The sequence below is a fragment of the Corvus moneduloides genome, chromosome 6 (assembly GCF_009650955.1).
Source record: "Corvus moneduloides isolate bCorMon1 chromosome 6, bCorMon1.pri, whole genome shotgun sequence".
NCBI classification, from domain to species: domain Eukaryota; kingdom Metazoa; phylum Chordata; class Aves; order Passeriformes; family Corvidae; genus Corvus; species Corvus moneduloides.
The window spans coordinates 48,502,780-48,524,941 of record NC_045481.1 but is presented as its reverse complement, the minus strand read 5'-3'; the positions used below and the strand labels follow the sequence as shown (position 1 = coordinate 48,524,941).

The 22,162-nt window shown below is 44.8% G+C and overlaps 3 protein-coding genes across 12 annotated transcripts in view; all 3 read left to right on the top strand.

The window, feature by feature from the left end:
• OSBPL5 (oxysterol binding protein like 5) overlaps positions 1–6,463 on the top strand; it is a 202,842-nt gene extending 196,379 nt beyond the window's left edge. For all 8 annotated transcript variants that reach the window (XM_032110746.1, XM_032110749.1, XM_032110750.1 and 5 more), the window contains 4 exons: positions 2,034–2,172; positions 3,300–3,417; positions 4,014–4,116; positions 5,139–6,463. In XM_032110746.1, coding sequence (XP_031966637.1) covers positions 2,034–2,172; positions 3,300–3,417; positions 4,014–4,116; positions 5,139–5,274 — 496 coding nt within the window. In that variant the 3' untranslated portion in view covers positions 5,275–6,463. The remainder of the gene's footprint in view (positions 1–2,033; positions 2,173–3,299; positions 3,418–4,013; positions 4,117–5,138) is intronic.
• Positions 6,464–6,571: 108 nt separating this feature from the next.
• Positions 6,572–18,396, top strand: LOC116444943 (tumor necrosis factor receptor superfamily member 23-like). Of its 2 annotated transcripts, XM_032110753.1 has the most exons (9): positions 6,572–8,098; positions 9,399–9,492; positions 10,797–10,928; positions 11,075–11,186; positions 11,778–11,851; positions 12,509–12,598; positions 13,588–13,622; positions 16,844–16,890; positions 17,697–18,396. In XM_032110753.1, exons 1-9 carry the CDS (start codon positions 8,066–8,068, stop codon positions 17,713–17,715), a joined length of 636 nt encoding a protein of 211 aa, XP_031966644.1. In that variant the 5' UTR covers positions 6,572–8,065; the 3' UTR covers positions 17,716–18,396. The 2 variants fall into 2 exon arrangements, with proteins under 2 accessions (XP_031966644.1, XP_031966645.1); XM_032110754.1 differs by lacking the exon at positions 13,588–13,622.
• Positions 18,397–18,544: 148 nt separating this feature from the next.
• The window catches only part of CARS1 (cysteinyl-tRNA synthetase 1), a 34,889-nt gene continuing 31,271 nt past the window's right edge, over positions 18,545–22,162 (top strand). Inside the window, exon 1 of one of the 2 annotated variants that reach the window (XM_032112502.1) lies at positions 18,545–18,721. In XM_032112502.1, coding sequence (XP_031968393.1) covers positions 18,694–18,721 — 28 coding nt within the window. In that variant the 5' untranslated portion in view covers positions 18,545–18,693. The remainder of the gene's footprint in view (positions 18,722–22,162) is intronic. The other variant, XM_032112500.1, reaches the window with a different exon arrangement.

The window sequence follows — 22,162 nt, the reverse complement described above, 5'->3', positions numbered from 1 at the left end:
CCAGAACGTCATCTGCCTCGCTTCCCGATGATGAGTCATCAGGCAAAGGCAACTCTGAGGTGCTGGGAGTGAACAGAGATGGACGGAGAGGGGCCGAACTTTGGCCAAGTTTGCTAGAGCCAGAACAGACAGCACCGACTGCAGTTGGCTGCACTGCACTTTGAACAGCAGCCTCTTTATGGGATGCTGTCTCGGCCAGTCCTGACCGAACCGGTGCTGGAGCTGCTGCCGCCGTCTCTGGGACAACAGCTGCGCCCGGCGCTGCGCTTGTCTCTTGCTCTGTGGCAGCGTTCGGCGCCATCTCTGGCCCATGCGCTGCAGCCGCGTCCAGCGCCGCCGCTGGCCCTTGCTCCGCGGCCACGCTCGGCGCTGCTGCCGAAACCGCTGCTGTTTCTCGCTCCCCGGCCACGTTCGGCGCTGCTTCCGAAACCGCTGCTGTTTCTCGCTCCCCGGCCACGTTCGGCGCCGCCACCGCTTCCAGGTTTTCCCGCGGTAGTGCTACTTCTGGGTTCGCCGCTGGCCGCGCCGCTTCCTGGTTTGGAGCTGTGTCTCCCGCGGGCGGCGCGGGCGGTGCGGGCAGCGCGGGTCCAGCGCACCCTGCGCTGCAGGGTGCCTCTGGCATCCGCAGCAGCTGCTCTAGCAAGCTGAGCAGGTCCTCCAGCTTTCAGGATATGTTCGGTAACTGTCAGCAAAGGCAGGTGCTGTATTAAAAGGTCGATGGCTCGGTTCTGCAGCGATGCAGAACAGTCCAGCGCCAAGGAGGGCAGCGGACCACACCCAGGCAGTCTCGGCGCACTCACGCCTGGCGCTACGCCCGCTAAGAAGTTGGATCCAGGTGCATACGCAACCGGGCTAGGAGCCGCTCTGGGGGTCCAATTCACTAAGCCACTAATTCGCGGCCCTGGAAAAGCCGTGGCCGCCGCCGAGCTGAGCAGCAAGGCATACTGCATGCCCTCCTGCTGCCCCGACACCCCCGCCTGTGCCGGCGCGGGGTCCCTGCGGGCCGCGGAGTCCTGCGATTGTGCAGGGTGAGCCGGCGCAAGCTCTGCCTGTGGAGCCGGGGGCGTTTTTCCAAATCCACCATCATTTGCCCCAGAAGCCCGGTCAGCAGGGTCCTCCTCGGACATTCCTCCGTCACTTATCACCAAAATAGGTGAGCCAGCTCTGCTGCTACAGTCAAGGTCGGTCAGCAGAATAAATAACGAACGCCAGGTTTGGTATAATTCTAACGCTGATGGGTCCCCAGACGGGAGCTCGTGTCGGACAGCCAAGTTCCTGCCATAAGGCAAAGTCCAGGGCAGTATTTCTGTCCATGGAAATCCCTTTTAAAGTAGTCCAGTCTAATAATTCCCGAACTGAGTTTTCAGGAATGGAGGTGTGCAATATGCTAAACGCACCTTTCCAGACCAGTACGACAGCGTCGTTCGGTGAGCCGCTGTTCGCCATTTCTCAGTCCTGTCGGACCTCCCGGTCCCGGGGGGTAAAGGAACAGCGTACCTCTACAGGAATTCGGCTTGGCTCGCAGCAGCAGGACACGTCAGAGAGTGCAGATCACGTCAGGCAGCACCAAGTATTACCGCAGGCCTGGGCCCTAGGGTATATCACCATGCCCCGCAGCCATAGGGAGAAGGAGGAGAGAAGATCCAGCAGGCAGGAATTGTGCAGCAAGATTGATTTATTTAATTATTTTACAAACTCTTTTATAGACTTTTTTCTCCATAGTCTAATTGGACAAAGGATCAGCCACCCCTTGGGGTGATTGGCTAAAATCCTAAAACATCCATTGTGAAAATATTTTCTACTATACCACAAACAAGACTTTTCAAGGTTGCAGGTGTTTGGTTGTTTATATACTCTGCTACCTCTTCTGTGAGAGAGAAAAGTATCTCAAGGACTTAGAAAATAGCAAGAAAATCCTCGCTAGCAGCATTTTTGTATCTACACTGATGCATGTGGAATTATTGTATTGGTCTTAACACACCTAATGTGGGATTCTTGCTTTTCTGATGATTTTTTTCCTTTGGTCTCAAAAGTCTAAGACCTTGGGATCCTTTGAACGACATTGCCCAATTTGAGAAGGATGGAATACTTCAGACAATGGAAAGACACTTATCCACGAGGATGTCAAACCACAAAGCAACATGCATAAACAATCAAATTACACGGCACAAGGTAAAAAGCATGTTTTGGGGAATATAGTATTCTTTATGATTGTTTGTTTGCAGCCCTTTTCTACAGCATTTTCCTGTAAGCACAGCTGAAAGGTTTGTTTTAGGCAAATACAGCTTGTGACCATAGACCTGCAGTATTATACCATCATTAAATCTAATTAATTATAATTATTGATTGATGTATTCTATCCATTTTGGCATTTTTCTTCCACCTAATGTTAGTGGCAGACTCTTACACTGAGTTTTGCACATGACGGAGCTGAACTTCACTGTTCAGTGTTTCCAAAGCAGAAAACTTCCCATGGGTTTTGGAGTACTCAACTGAGATCCCATGACTTCAGTTTCAGTCTTGCCATCAACCTTTATCACTCACTCAGACAAGAAATGTCTTTCCATCCTTTCTCTTAAACAGAGGTACTTCCCTATTTCACTACTTTCATCTTTAGAGTGATACATAGCATTCATAATACATTTTGCAAATACAGAGCTCCTAAACTAGCTAAGAATAACCTATATTATGCTGAAAAACTTGCATCTTATTATGTACATAGAGTTTTCTTTTATAATACCCCATATCTGATCATCTCTGATTCAGTGGGGCAGTTGAGATTGGTAACTGCTTTTCAGACCCTCTAGTGAGAAGTTTGAATCATTGTGTTTTGTTTACTCAGCTGAAAGGGAGGGAGAAACTTTCCAAAGTGCATCAAGAAATTAGGCATAAAAGTTCTGTGATGTTTAGATCCTTCATTCACCTACTGAAAAATCTTCGCTGAGGAATTTGATTCTAATTCTTTCTTCTTTTCAACCTTTCTCTTACATACCTGGTTGAGCTGGGTATGCAACCCAGCAAAGGAACTATAAGGTTCATCCACAGTATGTGTCAGTTAAAGCTAGAAGAAGAATAATTTGGATAGGTGTCTTAAGAATGTTTTCATTTGAGGAAATGCTTCTGTATGAGGAGCATGTGTAATATCTTTAAGTAGCTGCCAGAGTCCAGCTACTAGGAGTCGCTGAGAAAGCAATCAAACTTCACAATCTCGCACATATTTCCCTGAATTGTTTTGTTTCAAGCACACGAGTCTTCAATTTGATGGAGACTGAGTCTCTTTTAATCCCTCTTTTATACAGAGATCTGCCAAAGACTGCAGGCGCCGCAAAACCAGTGACCAGCCGTCCAACCACAGCCAGAACACAGAGAGCAGCTGTTCAACGCCAGAGTCAGTGCAGGAGCTCTCAGATGATGATGGCAAGTATTTGGGTATCACTGGGTCAGGCTTTAATGTTCTGCCCTTGGTACTTTATTCCTTGAACCAGCCCTGGGACGTTTCCCGGCCTAATTAATAGCATGGGCCAACAGCCCACAGGCAGCACAGAGAATGTTCTGCTTTTCTATTCTCTGTATGTGCTGCTTCTGTTTCTGCCTTAGACAAGGACTTCCCAGCTTCTGGCAAAATTGGAAAAATACACTGACATTCCAGTCAACAGATAGGAAACAGGCTTTGTTTCTTTCTCTTTTTTCTGGCTTTGTTCGAGGTGACCTTGAATGTTTGAGAGAGTGGGGCAGGTGTGAGTACTCTTCTCTCCTCCCCTCAGCTGGGAAGCATTGTTTCCTTAGAGCTGACTGAGAAGCACCCTGAGCCAGAGTCAAAGAACCTGTTACAGTGGTCTGAGTCTTCTGAATGGAAGATTTTGTTCCCTGTCTCCTCCTCCCCATGTTTCCTTCTGAAAGTGTCCCCCCAGCAGTGACAATTAGATCACAGGTACCCACTTGCTGTGTTGTGTTTCATCACACCTTCGGAATGGTGTTGCAAAACATAATTGTTCTTCAATACTTTTCCACAGGGTTTGAAAGCCTGTGCGCTCAATGTGGGAAAGAAATGAATCACCTGAAAGAAATTCACTCAGCTGTCTTATCACTACAGAAAGCCCAGCAGGACATACACAGGTAACCATTTTCTGTCATGAAATCTGTGACTTTAATGGGCTAAAGATAACTTGTGGCATTTAACTCCTCACTGTGCCCTTTGGAGTGTCTCTATGAGCTCAGGAGTTGTTACAGTTCAAGTTGTTGCAGTTAAAATAACCACTTAACACACCAGAAAGACAAACCCATGCTCTACTTGAAACAGTGAGGAGGAAATCTCTTCCTCTTAAGACTCTCTTTGTGGGCAAAAAGCATCACCTCAGGATGTTACACAATTCAAGGTACTCCTGACTGAAAAACAGCTGTAGAAGTTGAGAGGGGCTGGGCCAGGTCCTGGCTAAGAATAAATCTCTGCCAGGCAAGAACGTTTGAGGTCTCTCTTCTGGTAGAGCATGTCAGGAACTTCCTCAGTTTGCTGTAGAGATGCAGGGGTATGGTCTGAAAAACTGGGCTCCATGGTGAAAAGCACTAAACTCCATTGTTTAGTATAAATTGCTTGTTGCCATCTGAGGGAAGCAGCAACCACACCTGCTGCTGACAGAGGGCTTTGCTCTGCAGACTCCTGTGGGTAGGTATTAACTGCTACACCTGCTCCAGGGAGCCCAGCTGATTCCTCTCTGTGTAAGGAGTATTATCCAACCGTCCTAAGTCTTCAGTGAGGTGGGATCACATATGAGGCCCACCGTTTCTGGATGCCAGAGTCACTGGTTTTAGCTTCACTGCAGCTCCTGGGGGTGTCCAGGGCAGGCCCTTGTATTTGGGAAGGTTAGGGCATAGGTTAAACTCATAGGTTTATGAGTGAGTGCTGGATGAAGAGATTTCTTGGAGTTTGTGCCCTTCCCATGCCAACCAGCTGCAGCCAGAAGCACTAGCCTTCCTGTTAGAAAGAGGGAGGTAGAGTCTGTGGGGGCACACTGCTCTACCCATGAGGATGTCACTGAAGTACAGGGATCCCTCCTGGTGTGGAAGTTCTGGATATGCACACACATGTGAATGCACACCTCTCTCCAGCACACAAGTAATCACATTGCTTTCTTTTGCAGAAACCTCAGTGCTCTGAACAAAAAGTCCTTCCACAGGAAGGCCTCTTCTGAAAGCTTCCTCCTGGACTCTCGCTTTTGGTTTCTCCTCTGCATCTTTCTTACATGTCAACTCTTCATTAATTATGTCTTCAAATAAAAACAATACGTTTGGCAGCAATAATGATCACTGGCTGCAGGAGGGGGCCACTCGCGCAAGGAGCCCAGCGAGGCACCAAAGCACTTTAGAACCAACATGGCAGAGGTGGAAGGAAGTGGAAAAACGAGGTTAAAAAGGGACCTAGGAACCTGCAAAACTTCGTTCCTGCAGATTATGTCATTTTTGCCTTTTACATGTACATCTTCAAGGACCTCTTAACCTGTATGGGCCTTAATGCTGAAGCCAAATGTAGCTTTAATTGTGCAATTTGTTTCCTATGTTTTGTCATTTTCTGATGCAATTAATAATTACCCAGCAGTATTGGTAACCCCAAAATGGTAATCACCTCAACATTTTGGAAAAGTCATGGTGGCCTGGGTCATAACTCCGGGAGTAAGGGAGAGCAGTTGGGGAGGAACTGATGTTCACGGTTGCCTGTCCGGCTGCCTTTAATTACATGAGGGAGAGCAGCTGGTCCAAAAAATCTAGCTCTGGGATATTAAGTCATGATCTGTTTTGTCAGAATGGGACCTCAGGATGTGTTTTATTTTCCATTCCACGGAAACTGTAAATATGCACAACTTCCTATAGCCATTCTTCTTTAGGAAATGGGAAGCATTCAGTGAAAGCTCATCATTTGGTTATGGAGCTGACTGGCGTCCTGGGTCTGGCCCATCGAGTGTGATGTCAGACATGCCTGTTTGTAAAACCTGGTCACTTACTATTACTGTTATTATTTGCTATATGGCTGTTTTATAATATCACACACTAGCATTGTAGAGAGAAATCCACTGCCCCAGCATAGGTGAGAAGGATGGGAGCGATGTGGGTCTACGTGTGTTCGGTCTTAGGCACGTTTATTGTCAAAGGTCAGGAAAGAGGGAGGGTTTTGCCACTGCGTTGTTCAACCCTGTTAATAGTCTTCCTATTTTACACCATTTTTTAAAGATTTGCAATATTTTCTGTAGACTGCAGATAATACTAAGCCTTTCTTTTCTGGCCTGAAGTAGTTCCAAGTGGTAAGTACTGCTATATATACAGCCTTAAAATACTTAGTGGTGGTGCCAGTCTGGGCTATCTTTCAATGTAAATGTTTCCAAATTTTTAAGTACATTCCTTGTCATATTCCCCAGTTAGGGGAAACCTGTTTGTGCTTGATATGTTGAAATAAAACTACACACAACTTTCAGTGGCAGTCTATCTGAAAAATTATTTTTGGGTTTGTGTCTGATAGTATTTTACAAGTAAATCACTCTACAGGGGAAAAGCTACAGGAAATGACCTCCAAGAATCTCAGACACAGGCCATAAGATAGAACAGCAATAGCAGTTTTGAAACCCCTCTGGCTGAAATTGTGTCTTCTAATTACAGTAACTTCTTCAGAAGGAGAAATGGTTCCCTTGATTTTCACTGTTGTACATGCAAACGTACAAACTTGTCTTGGACTTAGGAAACCTTTATATCAAGGAGGTGACTTGATGATAGTGAATAGATTGTTCCATGGAGAGAACCGCAGCTCTCTGATGTGAACAGGCAGGGCAAGAGCTGGCATCTGGAAGCCAGCATTCAGGAAACTGATCACAAACAGCTGTTTTATTAGCAAAAGTCTCCAGAAAAACAAAGTGTTCTTCACCCTTGAGGAAACGTCCTTGAAGAATATGAACATTATTGATCCAGATTGGGTGCCTTTTTAAAGAACAACACCCTAGTCACTCTGTCTGAGGAAGTCTGACCTGTGCCACATGTGGTGTAAAACTTAGTGAGAGGGGGTCACCTGTGCCTGCCAGGCTGTGCCAAGTCCCGTGTGCACCCTCAAAGTGTTTGCTCCTAAAGTAGTGCAAACACATCCACCAATCTCCTTTGAATGCTTCAGCAAGTCAGCACATCTCTGGCCTGTCAGCACAGCCTTCCTCATCACACTTACCCTGCTTTGGGACCATGTGTTTGAGTTATGGATAGGAGCCTCTCCACTTCTGTAGGGCTATTTACATCCCTTGTGTGCAACTGTATCCCGGCTTTGGGAAATGGTTACCAAACAACAGATAAAAACCCAAACAACCCAAGCCCATCTGAACCAAAGAGGAGCAGCGCTGAGCAGGAAGACTTCAGTAGGTGTGAATGTGAGTGCTTGAAATTGTTTGGATTGTTTCTGTTTTACCGAACTATGCATCCACAAGTATTTCACTGGGACTGGTTACTGCAGGTAAGTAAAATAAACAGTTACCACAAGAGCAGCTGTTCAGTGAAAGAAACTGTGTCAAGCTACACAAAATGATGAAGCATCAGCAGAGAAGAGTTTCAACATTTAGGGCTGCTGCCACAGGGCATGAAAAAGTAATCCAAAAAGGAACAGCCTTGTATTAATTCTAATCCAATTTCAACATCTGGAGGTGAATATTCCTACATGCCAGTTACATGCGCATGGGAAATGAAAAGTATTCTTGAGGAAAATCATGGCCAGAAATGTTATTTCTCTGGGAGGAATAACTGCTGAGGAGAAAGCTGAGGACCCTTTTAGGGCTTTAGAAAACCCAGTTATGCACTTCGTTTGCACAATGTCAGAAAAATTCTCCTTCTACCCTTTCCCTCTGCTTTTTGTGATCGGGCAGCCCTTCAGCATACGACGTTTGACTGAAGATGAGAATCGGGGGATTGATTTATTAACGCGGTTTCTGATAGGGTTGGTAAAAAATCCCGGAAACCGCCCGTGCCCCGCCCTCCCACGAGCATTGTAAAAAGCTGCGGGACGGGAGCGCTGGGTAGAGCGAGTGGTGCGGAGCTGGGCGTCGTCATGGGACTCGGGCGAGTGGCGGGGCTGCTGCTGGTGAGTGCCGGGGGGGACTGGCCGGGGCTGCTGCTGGTGAGTGCCGGGGGGGACCCTGGCCGGGGCTGCCATCTGCAGGTACGGGCTTGCCCGCCGCGAGTGGCAGCCGGCAGTTGTCCGCAGCCAGAGCTCAAACCCCACCTTTTGAGGGAGGGGGGGAAAAAGTCTCCCTCCGTCTCTAGTGTGAAAGAGCCCTTTGAGTTTTTCTACCCTTCTCTTCTTCCAGAGTCTTTAGTAACTTGTCCGAACTTTTTGTTCGTGTTTGGTATTTCGAGGGACTTGGTGCCGTGGGCGTGAGTGCAGCGACCTGACAGGATGGGAGCAAGTAGCGTGTCCCCGAATCACTTCCTAGCGCACTCGCTGCCACCCTTCTTTCTCTCCCCTAAAAGAAAAAAAAAAAATTACAAGTCAGAAGTGAGTTCTTTAATAGTCCTCATGCCATTTAACTGTGAAGCTGGGAGTTTTCTCAACTCCCCGTAGTTACGGGGAAGACTTCCAGTCCACCGGGGAGAGAGTTGAAAGAGCGGGACCCTCTTGGTTTTAGCTTAGAAGTTGCCCGCTGGTGGCAATTAGTGACGGGGAGCTCGGCGGCCATCCCTTCCACTCCTCCCGCTTTTGTTCTCCCGTGTGAGTCTTGTGAGGGATGGACTTGGGTGTCCCGGGACTGAGCCTGCGCTCGGCTCTGTGGAAGCGCCTGAGCTACCGGTGCTGGCTACGCGGGAGCCCTGCCCGGAGTGCACGGCCCGCACGTTTCTTCCTGTTTAAAAAAAAAAAAAAAAAAAAAAAAAAAAAGCAACCAAAAAACCTATTCGCAATGCTTCTGTAGCATTGCTGATGACTCAGCTTGTCTTCTGCTTAAGACTAGAGCCAGTGAAAAATGCTGGATGAATCTGTGGGGCATTTCCTCAATTTTGCAGGGGCAAGACTAGCACTGATTCCAATGAATTAAAAAGATGAGAGAAGGGAGAAACTAATCCCTTGCACACCGCAGAAACTTTGTCGTCTGCAGTTCAACTGCAGTGAACTAGCAGAAAGAAAACAGAAGTTTATATGGAGGCAAGGATGTGCGGCAATAGTTGCCTAAAACCCATCAGCAGCTGCACGGTGCTGCCTTAACCCCAGCTTTGTGATGGCAATTACTGCTGTGAGCAGCACTTAGCAGAAATTAGTTTGGATTTCCTCTGTGGCTTCCTGTAAACTTCAGAATGTGTTTCCAAGTCTTCACAAGTTAATCTCCCCTAGATAATTATCGTGTCCTAGGAGGATGAATCCCTCAAATGCCTGCTTGCCTCTGCTGTAGGTGGCGCTACTGACAATGCTTAGAGCCCGAGCAGAGAACTGTGGGGAAACAGAGTACTTGCATGAGGATCGCTGCTGTGTATTTTGTCCAGCAGGTAAGACTTTGAGCAGTTACAGCTCATAGCTATTGTTTTTTTACATTGCATCCATGAAAGTGTAAGCCTGGTTGGAGCTGTAAAGACTTGGCTCCATTTTGAAGTGAGAACCCCTTAATGCTTAAGTGATGACTGAGATTTGGCATCAAGCCAAGAAGACTCTGCTTGTGGTTTAGGAGAAAAACCTTCGAAGTCAAGTGATTTAATTAACATAAAGAATGGGCCTAGGGGAATTCTGATATTTCTGTGTCCATAGCCAAAACTTTAGTTTGGTTTTGTTCTCCCCTCCTTGCTCAGCGTGTGCAGTTAACAGGTTTTGCACCAAGAAGAAACCTGTCCTTAGTATCAGAAGCTTATTGGTGCATTTAGGTGGAATTCAAAGGAGAAAAGAGTTTATTGAAAGCAATCCTCCCTGTGCTTGCCAGGGAGAATTGAAGTAATTTCTTCAGCAATGGTGCTATCCATGTGGCTCCCTCCCTGAGTGACTGCAATGGGTGATCCTCATGCCTGTGTGTCCCAGAAGAGGCCTTGCTGGATGCCTCGTTTTGCACCGCTCCTTGTCTGAGTGGCAAATTGTGAATGTGCATCCTGACTCTCCTGTGCTGTTTGGTTCATGTGGCATGGGATTGATTTGCAAGGAAGGGTTGAACTCTTCCCAGAAATTTTTGTTGTAATATCCTATTTTAGACCTTTTGATATGTGGTGCTGGCTTGCCAAAATGGGATGCAGAAAAGACTCCATTACTGGAATAAGTAGTAAAGTATGTATGTTTATTCCGGCGCTAGGATGCACAGCTGCTCCAAAATCGTGCATACCAACAGCTGCTTTCAATTTAGTACATATCAGGTTACAAACCCCATATTCACTGGGTTTCCCAATATGCCTATGCATATTCATTACCCAGCCTTGCCTAGTATTACAATGAGCCCAAAAGTTATGTAACATCCACATTGCAGGGATCTCCCAGATAAAGTAAGAGTCTTCCTCCTGAACTTTTCACCTTGCTTCCCTGTACATGCTCTTTATATCTCTGGCCCAAGTCCAAACTTCAAGGCTGGTTTAAGTTAGTTTTAGGTTTGAAAACAGGATCTTTGGTCAAGATTCCTTCCCTTTATCAATAGTTTTCTATCTTCTCATCCTGCTTTGGTAGGCATAATAAGTGTTGAGCCAACTGTATGTGTCGTTTTTAACAAACAGCTTCTTAATAAATCATTTAACCTCTGCTTTCCCCCCTACCCTGATTCACTTTGTCTGTTAAAAATTCCCCTGAGATTGCTGCTGCTGACAGTTCTCTTCTTCCACAGGTACTTTTGTCGCTAATCACTGCAGTGCTTCGCATTCGAGAGGAAAATGTGACTCTTGCAAGGAAGGAGAAGGTTTTACTGCCCATGAGAATGGCTTGGAGGAATGCTTGCATTGCAGACACTGCAAAGAGGGTACCAAGCACAACTCTGATGAAACCATAACCATTTCCCCCTTTTTAATGTGGAAAACCTGGTCCACACTGGGCGTATTGAACTTAAAAATAAATTGCCTTTATGGCCTGAGTATAACTTTTGCACTTGCTAACTTTTATTTTTAGGTCAGATGATTGCGAGACCCTGTACTCTGACACAGAATGCTGAATGCCGGTGCAAGCGAGGGTATTTCTGTGCTGATGAGGGCTGTGAAATATGTCGGAGACACAGTCAAATGTAAGTTTGAGAATAAGTGACTGTTTTCCTTCTAGGGAATGTTAGAGCTGTGGCCCAATCTGTGCCAATAGCTCATGCATGCCATCAGGCTGTAAATAATTGCTCTGAAGCCAAATGGCATTATTCATGCATTTAAATTTCAGGTATCAAGATCTGTAAAGTTGAGACCTAGAAAGATGTGGACTTGGGTATCATTTGGCTTGTTGCTTAGGGCTGTAAACTTGCATATTTTGTGTCTTCAGGTTGGTATTTCCCCAGATGCACACTTGAATGAGCTTTCTAGCACCCAGCTCAAAATTTTAGGATGTAGAACTGCCTGTTGAAGGAACTAACTGTGCATGAATAATGCTTCTACTCTGTGGGTTTTTTTTTTCCTCCCCCACTTAGAAGCTAGCATACATAAATTTTATCTGCTTTGCTTTTATTTTATCTTGTAGTATTATCTTGGATGGCTTAAAGGTGCACTTCTATCCAAGTTTATGCATGTTCCATTTATGACTCTAAGCTCTGTCTGAAAAAGAATCAGCCCTGGACAGAGCTACATGTTGCTCTGGAAACCTAGATACAACCTTGTGTTACCATCTACTTCAGGCAACCAGACAGGGAAGAAATCACACCGAATTGCAGCGATACTACAGACCCAGGATGTGGATTACCCAGCCAAGGTCTGGTACGCAAATCCCACTCATCTTGGTTTGTTGGATCTGTGGCTTCGGGCTAATAATACCAGAGCACTTTGTAAAACACTGGTTTCAACTGCTGTAACATATTTAACAGCAGCTGCATTTTAATCTGGGAGTTACTTGCTAAAGACAAGCTCTGAAGGGACAAACCACCTTAACTTTCACTTGGTGAAAAGATACATGTGTTGCCAGGGTTCTTAAAGTTGCAACGGTGACACGGGTGAAAGTTATGGATAGTGCAAAGATGTTTTCTATGCATGAGAAGCTGTGCCTTGAGTAGCTTCCTCTTCTGCCAGGCCAGAGGAAGAGGGAACTCACACTTTCCATGCTACAGCACCCAAAGCTTGCTACCATCTTTTGCATGCTTGTTTCCCCTTAAGTGTCTCTCCAGAAAACCTTGTAGAAGTTGCATTGCAGCTCTATGCAGAATTCCCTGCTGCCTTTGGGATAACGATGTGCAGTGCAAACAAGTTACTCCTATGTTCAGGGCAGCTGAGAGTCCCAGTGCCTTTTCCAGGACAAGCTATCTGGGTTGTCATATTAGTTCTGGGCTTAGGTATTTCCCTAGGACAGCAAGGAATATCTTTTTGGGGGACTGTTTCAATACTAATTTTATTTTTTTTTTTCCTCCCTTTGCAGGGAAGGGAGCTCTTGTTTTGGTTATTCTCATGGTATTTGGTTTGTTTTTGCTACTGGCTTTCATTCTGAAAAAGCTGAAGTGTGATAAAGGTAACTGCTTGATTATTATTCATGAAATTTGCTTTCCAAAACTAGGCAAAGCATGCACTAGGGCTATCCCTGGGTTTTGTGCTGCCTTACAGGGGAACCTGTTTAAGTTCTAGTTCATTTAGTATGGAATTGAATTTAACAAGTCTAGTAAAATGAAGAGTAGTTTGTTTGGTAAATAAAATGCGTAAACCTTAACTTTGAGCTTTCTTATCTTGCTGACAGATGCTTTTGCTTCAAAGCAAGATTATAATGAGGTCCTTAAAAATTACTTTTCCAATCTGCTTGCCTTGTATTGGCAAAGAGGAAAAACCTGTGTGTGGGTTCAGATGCATGGGGCAAAAAGTAGCAACTAATTAGATCACTAATTACTTTCACTGTGTTTGGCTGTGGAGATTTTTTTCCCTACAAATTGTTGCACTTCAGTAATTTGAACCTCTTAATGTGAATGTTAGGTTGGTAAGTCCTGTGTGAATTTATTATTAAGTGGAAACGGAGCTGTTTTCCTTGGAAACCTCTATTTTCACTACTGTGTATCAAAGTATTTTTGTTACTAGTGTAGTTAAAATAATACTGAAAAGTATTCTGCATTTTAAATGCTAAGTTTGTTTAAATCATGTCTTACTGATTGTAGTGCAGTAAAGACAACTTCTGCCTTTTTTTCTGTATTGCGATAGCCCACAAAAATGCTGAGAATCATAAAAGCTGGAGTGGAGGAGGTTGCAAGAGTGACTTAAACCAAACTGCATCCTATGGTCTGCATTTTACTAAGCAGCACTCTCCTCTCTATGAAGGCACAGCATTTTTTGTTGATGGTGAAAGAGGGTAGTATTGTGGTGAAATGTATGACAGGTCAAAGAAACTAAATGGCTTGTAAAAGCTTTGACTTCTGCTCCAAAGGTTTCTATTGCATATAAGTCTTGTGTGAATTCAGCCATGTTTAAGTTGCTGCAATTCCTTTAAGTTTCTTAGACACTTATTTTGGTTTTCAGCTGCCTCAACTGATAAAGATGCAGAGGGAGGTCTAGTAAGTATGTGATAGATCAAGTGTTTCATCTCAGTCTAATTGCTCACAGCCTAATTGTACCTGATACACAGCCCTCAATGCTTGTCTCACTGTAGACCACTGCTAGGATGTGTTCCTGTGATGCAACAAGTTGTGATTCATACAAGGTCAGATATTGATTAGCAAGTGCCTGATGCATTCAATAGCTGCATGTGTCTGCTGCAGTTGGCCTTTTCAATACTTGGAAACATTTCAGAGCCTGTGACCAGGATGCTTTGGAAGTGGGGAAAAAACTTGGACTAGTGGCAAGCTTTCACTTCAGACTGTCTCCAAGTGGTACCTTGATCCAATTAATATCTTTTTTGCTGCTTCACACGTGTATTCCCCAACTGATGTCAGCTATGGTTTACTTCCATAGTGGTGTTTGAGCTCCCATTGCATTTTGATTACAAATTATTTGTTCATAAGACTACTCCTGTGATTGAATCTTCCTGGCCTTGGGCTCATGTCACAAGCTACAGACCAGGACCTGACAGTCTAAATTCTTGGTCCTAAGCAGTCCTGTAAGATGGGGATTTGGGGCTCAGACTGTGCCAGTTCCAAAGTATATCCCTAAAAAAGGGTTTATCCAGCTGAGACTGGCTGCTGGCACATGTTGCACCTTAAAGCTGGGCATACCCTGGCATCCTGTAGTCAAACACTGTTTCAGAACCTTTCTGTTTGAGTCTGACAAAAACCTATTGCTAGCCTGGCATTTTGCAAGAGAAATATAAAACTGGATGAGGTAAATACAAGCTGGCTTTAGCTTCTCTAATTAGAAGCTACACTCCTACCAGCACTGCGAGGCAAAAATGAGCTCAGTCTTAGTTTTACAGTTAATGACACAACAAATGTTTGTCTTGATGAGGGTCTAGGAGAAACATCCAGACTGTTCTTACAATGTGTGTACAGCACTTTTTTTCTCCCTGGAGCTTCTCTTGCCCCTCACCAATGCACTTCCCACCCAGTGTGTGAGCTCTTGTCAAATGTTACTAATTAAACATTTTGAGTAATTAAATGCATTTTAATTATGTCAAAAATACTTGAAGACTGAAGAAACATAATTGAAAGATATGTTCAAAGTATCACCCTAACTCTGCTCTTATCTTTTTTAAGGTCTATAAGTGGCTCAAATATGTGAAACACCCCAGTTTTTTTGTTGGGTTGTGTCTCCCTTCACACCCTGGCCAGCTTTGCAGCACTTCATCTATTTGTAGAAGCTGATGAAGAAAAATGACAAAAAAACTGGTCAAAATGCTGTAGCATAGGAATAGGCAAATATAACATCTCTTTAATTTGAATAAAATGGTTGTAGAATGATGCAGTTACAAATTGGTGCACAGACCACTTGTATCTCATGTAAGAGCCGTCACAGGCAGGTGCAAAGTCTGCACTTGCAGTGCTCAGGCTGCTGTGAGAGCTTAATTGCTAAGGAGAGTTACCCTGATGCAGTCCTGAGCCTGGACAGTTTGGCACCAACACACTTTCCCTTCCAGAGAACCTATGATTCATACTCCTCTAAGAAAAACCCACTTGAATAGCTGATGCTGGATTTTGAAAAAACGTGTCAGCCATGCTCTGCTCTTTCAGTCATTTGGTTTCCTGTTTAAGAATTATCCTGTATAAATAAGATCAACTTCTTTAATGTGTTTATACCCTTAAACAGAAAGTGTTCTCAGTGAGAACGATGTACAACTACATGTGTGATATGTGGGGTGGCTCTCCCTCACATCCCTGCTTATGCATGTTGGTCACATGGTGGTGTCACCTGTGGGTCCCTGACCCTGTGCAAGCAGAAAGTATGCTGGCTTATACTTACAAAGGGACTGTACCTTAAACGATACAAGTCTCAGGGGCAGAACAGTAGCTCCTCATCCTCATTTTCCACATGTAAAAAAATATTCCTAAAGCTTGCCAGCTGTAGCACTAGCTGTTAAGCTAGACATGCTACTCTGCTTTGTGTTTGTGCTGTTCATGCTGAGGTCATGCTGTACTCCCTGGCTATGCCTGTATAATGAATTGACAGTGTTAAAAATGAAGCAGCCTTCCTCAGTGGTTTCCCTCTTTGTCCCCTCACAAAAGCTATACAATGTACATGGGTACTCTTGGGCTTCTTTCAACTGATTATAGCTTGTGAATCTGCCAGGAAAGTCAATCCAGCCAAAGCAAGCCCAGGGTAGTGCATTTACATGGAGCTGACATGCAATAGTTCTGAGAGCATCAGCCTTGATACAGCGATAGGCTTGGGGCCCCTGGTGCTGTTAAGTCAGCTCAGGTGCAGCAAGGCAATTTAATCCCCTGCTGTCTTAGGAGGGGTGCATATCTTCTGTACCTAGAGAGGAGCAAGCAGTAATCTGTATCAGTGAGAACAGAAGGAAAAGATTCCTGCAGTTGTTGTGGAGGTAACTTGTGAGCCTTGCCCTGCAGTCCAGGGGGAGCAGAACAGCCAGCGAGGTGGAGAGCCAGGCTCTGAAACCATTTCAAGTCTAATTCTGTAAAGGCTGTAACTTTGCCAAATTATCAGTTCTCCTTTTATTTCTCTGACATCTGGTGACTTCAAGTATTTCCTTTTCTTCCTCCAGAAGAAAATAGTGGAAAATAGTGTGGTTTCTGAGCAGGGCACCATCCTGTGCAGGGGCTGGAAGTGCTGTTATGACAGTGTGGTTGAGGAGGATTTTGTCCTCATTGCCAGCAAAACCTGTTCAGAATTCTGCTTTTCAGCAGAATGCCCCACCTACTGTTCTGAGTGGAACTCCAGCAAATTGTAAGATAAGTGTTAATGTGTGAAATTATAATTGTGTTTTCCCTAATATACTTATCTCTTTAGTTGAGTTCTTAGCTATTCCTAGAGCTTTCAGGCAAAACAATAGAGGAAACTTTGCCTTAAAGATGTAATAGAAAGTATGGGAATTGAGAGCTTGGGGGGGAAAAAAAACTTCAATTCTTCATTTAATTTACTCTGCCACTTTCATCTGACAGAAGCTACTCTTTCATGATAGCAGCAAATGTTGCCTTGGAGCCAGTAGTGTGTTTGTCTTACCATGCAATTTTCTTTACTCAAATACTTTGAGATCTGCTCTGAAATTTGCCCCCCTCCCCATTCTGGTGTGTGTGCTGTAAAAGCAAGCTGTCAAATAGGTAAAAAATAGTTGTGAGTGAAGCACCCTGATTTGTTGGAGTAATGGTCCAACTTTTTATTACAGGTACAAGAACCAAAGTGTCAGATAATTGTTAAAGATCTCTCAAAAGGGTAAGTGTTCCATAAATTGGCAGTACTTGGAATGTGGCTTTTTTTCCTGTTGACTTTAGTCTACTCAAGGAACAGTAAAAAGAGGCTAAGGAATACTGCTTAGAGCTAGAAGGCTTTCAGTTTATTGTAAAATCAGGATTATTGCTGCATTTGAGAGAAGCTGTAATCCCTGTGGTGAACTGTTCTACTTTGGAGCATAACTTTTCTGCATGGGGAGTATAGTGCAGTCATGATTTCAAGAGTAAGAATGGTACAATTTTTTAAAAAAATGTTTTAAAACAAGTCTGCATTGCAGCAGTGTACTCTGCTTTACTGAGTGAGCTGTAGGTCAGAGCGGGAGATCTCTCTGTCAAATGTCCCCTCACGTGGAAGATCACATCAAACATCCATACGTGCACCTGTACTCAGCAAATTGTTGTGCTGGATGTTCAAGTGATGGGTTTTGCTCGTGGTGGTCTTGGTGTGGCAAACCTATGCCAGCAGCATAGTTAAGTGGTTAAAACTTCCTCTTCAGTAGCCCTGCCAAGGTAATGTGCCAGCCAATGAAGCCTTCCTCAAAACCACCTTTGCTGGATGGTGTCTTGCCTTAGGAGACCACTTCTGAGACATGTGCACCAATACCTTTAGCTGCTTCCAAGACCTCTTAGTAGAAAACTTGTTTGTCCTGCTGCTTCTTAGGTGCCAAACCCTGCCTTGCTGCTGCTGTTTGGTCTGTGCAGGTATTGGCTGAAAATTAAGGGGAAAGCACGTATGTGAGCTATGGAAACCCATCCAAGCTAATGTGTGTCGTGTGTTTCTTCTTGCAGAACTGAGAGATACCTTTGATGTCTTCATAAAGGAAGTACCTCCACATCAGTGGAAGCGGCTTATGAAAACTTGTCTACAGAAAAATGCTATTGATACAATTATTTCTAGATTTCCTGATAACAGAGAAGAACAATCCTATCAGATGCTTCTCATCTGGAAAAACACACTGGGAAAGAAATAATGTATTATTAATTTACTTGATGCGTTGAGGCATATAGATGCCAAGGCTTATTACAATGTACAAGAGACTTTAAAAAGTAATAACATAATAAGTTAAGTAGAAGCTGAAGATTAATATTTATGGGGTTTATGGGGTTTTGTAAAAATATTCCTGTTTACATACATGTGTCTTCAAATTTCCTTTAAATGAATGTATGGAGTTGACACCCTCCTCACTTCATGCAAAGAGCCAGAAGGGCTGTAATGCCTGGGTTGTTTACAGGTTCTCATGACCTTCCTCCCTTTCAGTTGTGAAGTACTAACCTCTGGTGCTATATGCCCACTTGGGAGCCAGGAGCTCGTGCATCCCTTAGTGTGGCGGTGCTATGCTGTCCTAACCTGGGTGGTGGGGACCAAGAGTCCACTGCTGTTTTTGAGAGTACTGTTATGCTTTGGTTTATGAAACGATTTGGTTTTGTATCCGACTGCTCAGCACCGTTATGTTTGGAGCACAGCAATAAAAGCGTGATTGAGACGGAAGCTGGCTCTGGGACTTTGTTCTGGCGGCGGCGGCGTCTCCGTCCTTGGAGCTGCGTAAGGGAAGGCGGGCGAGCGGCGGCCCCGGGAGCCGGGCCTGCTTGGCACGGCGCTGCTGTCCCGGGCCGGCCGCGGCGCTCCGGGCGCTCAGCCCCGGCCGGGCCGGGCCGTGAGGCGCTGCCCGTTGCCCGGGTGACGCGGCCCGTCGGAAGTAGCGTAGAGCGGGCGGGGCGAGGCTTCCGGACGCGCTGTTGCATCAGCTCGGGAGCGAGGGCAGGCAGAGGCAGCAGCAGCGCCGGGATGGCAGCAGCCGCCAGCGCCGAGCACGGTAGGTCGGCGAGCGGCGCCGCGGGCCCCCCACGGGGCCGGGCCGGGGGACGGCCGGGGTTGTCACGGCTCGGCGGGGGCCGGGGTCGCGGCCTCGCCGCTGTCACGGCGGTAGCGGGGCGGGGGCGGCCCGGCTCGCCTCCTCTGAGCGTCCCCTGGGATCCTTCGGGCGCGCCCGGGGGCCCCCGGCGCCGCAGAGCCCCGGTGGGTGCGCGTCCCGCGGGATGCGGCTCGCGGTGTGCCGCGCGTGGAAAGGCTGATGTTGGCATTCGGCGATTTGTGGAAAAAATTCGGAGCTGCTCGTTACCAAGTCTGGGAACAGCTGTTTCCCGGCTCGCTGGGTGCCGGGAGAGGCTGGGTGCGCTCGGTCCGTGCTCTGCCCAGCGCGCTGTCCGTGCTTTTCACCTGTCTCTGTGTCTCCCGTACTGCCTTTCCCAAGCCATCAGTGTTCTCCCCTGAACTCACGCCTGAACTTTTGGACTTCTACGGACATTTTCTGTGGTCGTGTTTTAATGATGGGTTGTACTGCTCGCTTCCATATGGAAGGAGGGCTGGGGTAGCACTATAATTTTTGGCACTACTGTAGGAAATGGAAACTTGGAATACCAGTCATGCAAGTATGAAATACCATTACGGTATGTAAAGGGTTGGAAATTTCTGTCATTCCAGTTAAGGATCTGTAAATACAAATATTTTTGCTCCCCTCTTTTTTTGTTACCGAATGTTACTTTGCTCTTTATTCATCACAAGTAGTATTCCCGCTAAAGTGAAACATTTCTTGTTGTCAAGGGATTGGCTTTTTCAGAAGTCTTTTCAGTATCTTGGGGGGAAAAAACCCAACAAAGGCTCAGTTCAGGTGCACTTTAAGAAACTCTTTAGTTACTCTTTGTTAGGGTGGGGCTTTTTTTACTGAAATTGCAGTTGTTACATTTAGTTTCGGTTCAGGAAAAGTGGAAGTGAAACTTTCAGGACTCAAGTCACTAGGATTGACAAGCTCTTCCTTGGTGTGGGATACTCCAGTCTTAAAAATCCCAGCTCATCTAAATAAGCTTCTTGCTCCTCATGTGTGCGTCTTGATAAGTCCTTTGTTTTTCTGTTTCTCTGTATGCAGTGTTTGGCATTAGCTGGAGTCACAGCATTGGTTTGGTTCTTGTGAAGTGTTTATGGAAAAGGGGAATTCATCTTGGCTGAGCAGATAGTTGGGATTCCTTTCAAAGGTACCAGAGTGGCCAGCCAGGATGATAAATGGCCAGTTTGGAGCTGTATTAATAATGTTACATTTGTGTTTTCTGGGTTGCCTTAAATTTGTGAGAACAAAGTTGGAAGAGAAATTACATTTCAAAATGTTCAGAAATGGGTAAGATTTCTTTTTGGAGAATGCCTCTGCAGAATTCCCAGAACATTTACATTGTCATCTAATTATGACTGACAAGGTTAGCAGGTTCAGGGAAGCCCAGGAAATATAATTTTTCCCTGAAGCAAAGTAACTCCCTGGTTTTGTGTCAGCTAGCTTACTGCCTACTTTATGGCTTTTCTGTGCTTACTTTGCTGTCAACACCTTCAAGGAACAGAGGTTTTCATTTTCAAGTTAATAAAAGTGAAATTTTTCCATGAAATTTGATATTGTGGGGTTATGTGTCTTGATTAAACTTCAAAAGTTATTTTATGTGCAAATAAAAAGGTAGAAGCAGTCCTGTGCCTTTGAGTCTGTGTGTTGCTGCAGTCTCTCAGACAAGTTCCCAGTGTCCTTTAGTAGTCTCTGAAGCACTCTGTGCATGGAAAGAAGAATGTGTGACAATTATATCACCCAGAGAGATTGTACACCAGCAGTTATTGTAAGAGAACTGGATTAATTAATGTCTACAGTGGAATTTTTTTGAAACAACTTTTTAATGTTACGTTGTTAACTTTAATTCTTCTGGTTTTCCAAGGTTACTTTGCTACCTCTCCAATACTTGTGCTCAGTGCGTGTTTCCTCTTGTGTGATACGATATCTATGGATCATTCTGTTCACATGAGTTAAAATTCAGTGTTATGCAACAGCTCTGTAGTAATCCCATGTTTCTGCTGCCAAGGAGACACTTCCTAATGCAATTGATTAGGAACAACTGTAGTCTTTCTGGTTTGGGAGTGGAAAAAAATTGCAGTCAGAGAGAAGGGCAATTCCTTAGCCTGTTTTCCTAAAGCAACAAGGGAAACAGGTCAGATGTACATATATCCATTGGCCCTTTTCCCTTAATACTTTCTGAATCCATTGACTGGTATTAATTAATCAATTAATTTGACAGTGGGCAGCTGTGTCTTGCAGACCATTGGCAGGCTGAGCAAAGACGGGCTGGAGCTGTGCAGGAAAATGGGGATACTGAAGTGTATGGGAAGATGGGATGCAGCACTTAGGAGGTACCAGGAAATATTTCAGTGGGAGTGTTTAATAAATTGAAGGCATTTCAAGAAGGGAGGGGAACTGAGGATGCAGAATGGAAATCACAGAAAGCTAGATTCTGTAGATTTACTATTCTTCTTTTAGTCGTGATATCCATTAAATTGGAGCAGACTTTTATGTAGATAGCTGTCACTGATTCTTTTTGCTTGAAAAAAAGTGGTGCATTGCTGCACTGCCTTCCAAAAGACAGTGTTATCATAGTCATTTGCTCAGCACAGGCTGAGTCCCCATGTGGGACACTGGGAATGGGGCCTGCCAAACATTACAACTTCAGATATTAATGTCCGTGCCAAGATTGCTCAAAAAGTTTTTGGTTGTTAAGCTAATCAGCACTGAGCTGGCACTGACATTCACAGGTGGTGTTTGCCATCTCTCCTTGCCAAAATTAGCTGGTATGAGTGCTGTCATATTTATTGTATTTGTGTGTAAGTTTGGCCAACTTCCCTTTTAGATTGGTTTGCAGATGTGGTTGGAAAGCACTTATATTGTTTCAGATACACTGACTTACTTCCCATTAGCAGCCTGATGTGTGAATAATGGTCATAATAACCATAATAATACTCTGCAAATTGAGGGTTGCTTTTCCTTGCAAAAGATCTTTTCTTTGAGATACAGTTTCATTTCTGCCCAGATCATTCTGGTAATACCTTTTTTTTTTTCCTTCTCCTTCATATGATTCATGTATACAAAATTCATATTCAAGGAAGACTTATGTCTTAGGTTTCCACAGTTAATGAACATAACTATTTCAAACTATTTTGTGTGTATAAACATGTGAAGTTCTGTGATGATAAACATCGGTAAATATTTAGAAGCCTGGAAAGATTATAGTAAAATGAACTGTGTGGGCTGAAGCTGAATCCCATTCAGCTGTGTAAGGCAAGCCCGTAAGGTCAAGTTATGAACCATTATTTCCTTGGTATCCCTTATTTGTATTGAGCAATTACATGGATTGGCCTTGAGAAGGATTTATACTTTACATGAATCTGTCTTTGCTTT

Excerpts from the sequence above, each read along its gene's own strand:
- LOC116444943 (XM_032110753.1), top strand. The coding sequence starts at position 8,066 with ATGGGACTCGGGCGAGTGGCGGGGCTGCTGCTG. Across the intron at positions 8,099-9,398 it reads GAGTGGCGGGGCTGCTGCTG|GTGGCGCTACTGACAATGCT; the intron begins GTGAGTGCCGGG and ends CCTCTGCTGTAG. Across the intron at positions 11,187-11,777 it reads TGTCGGAGACACAGTCAAAT|GCAACCAGACAGGGAAGAAA; the intron begins GTAAGTTTGAGA and ends CATCTACTTCAG.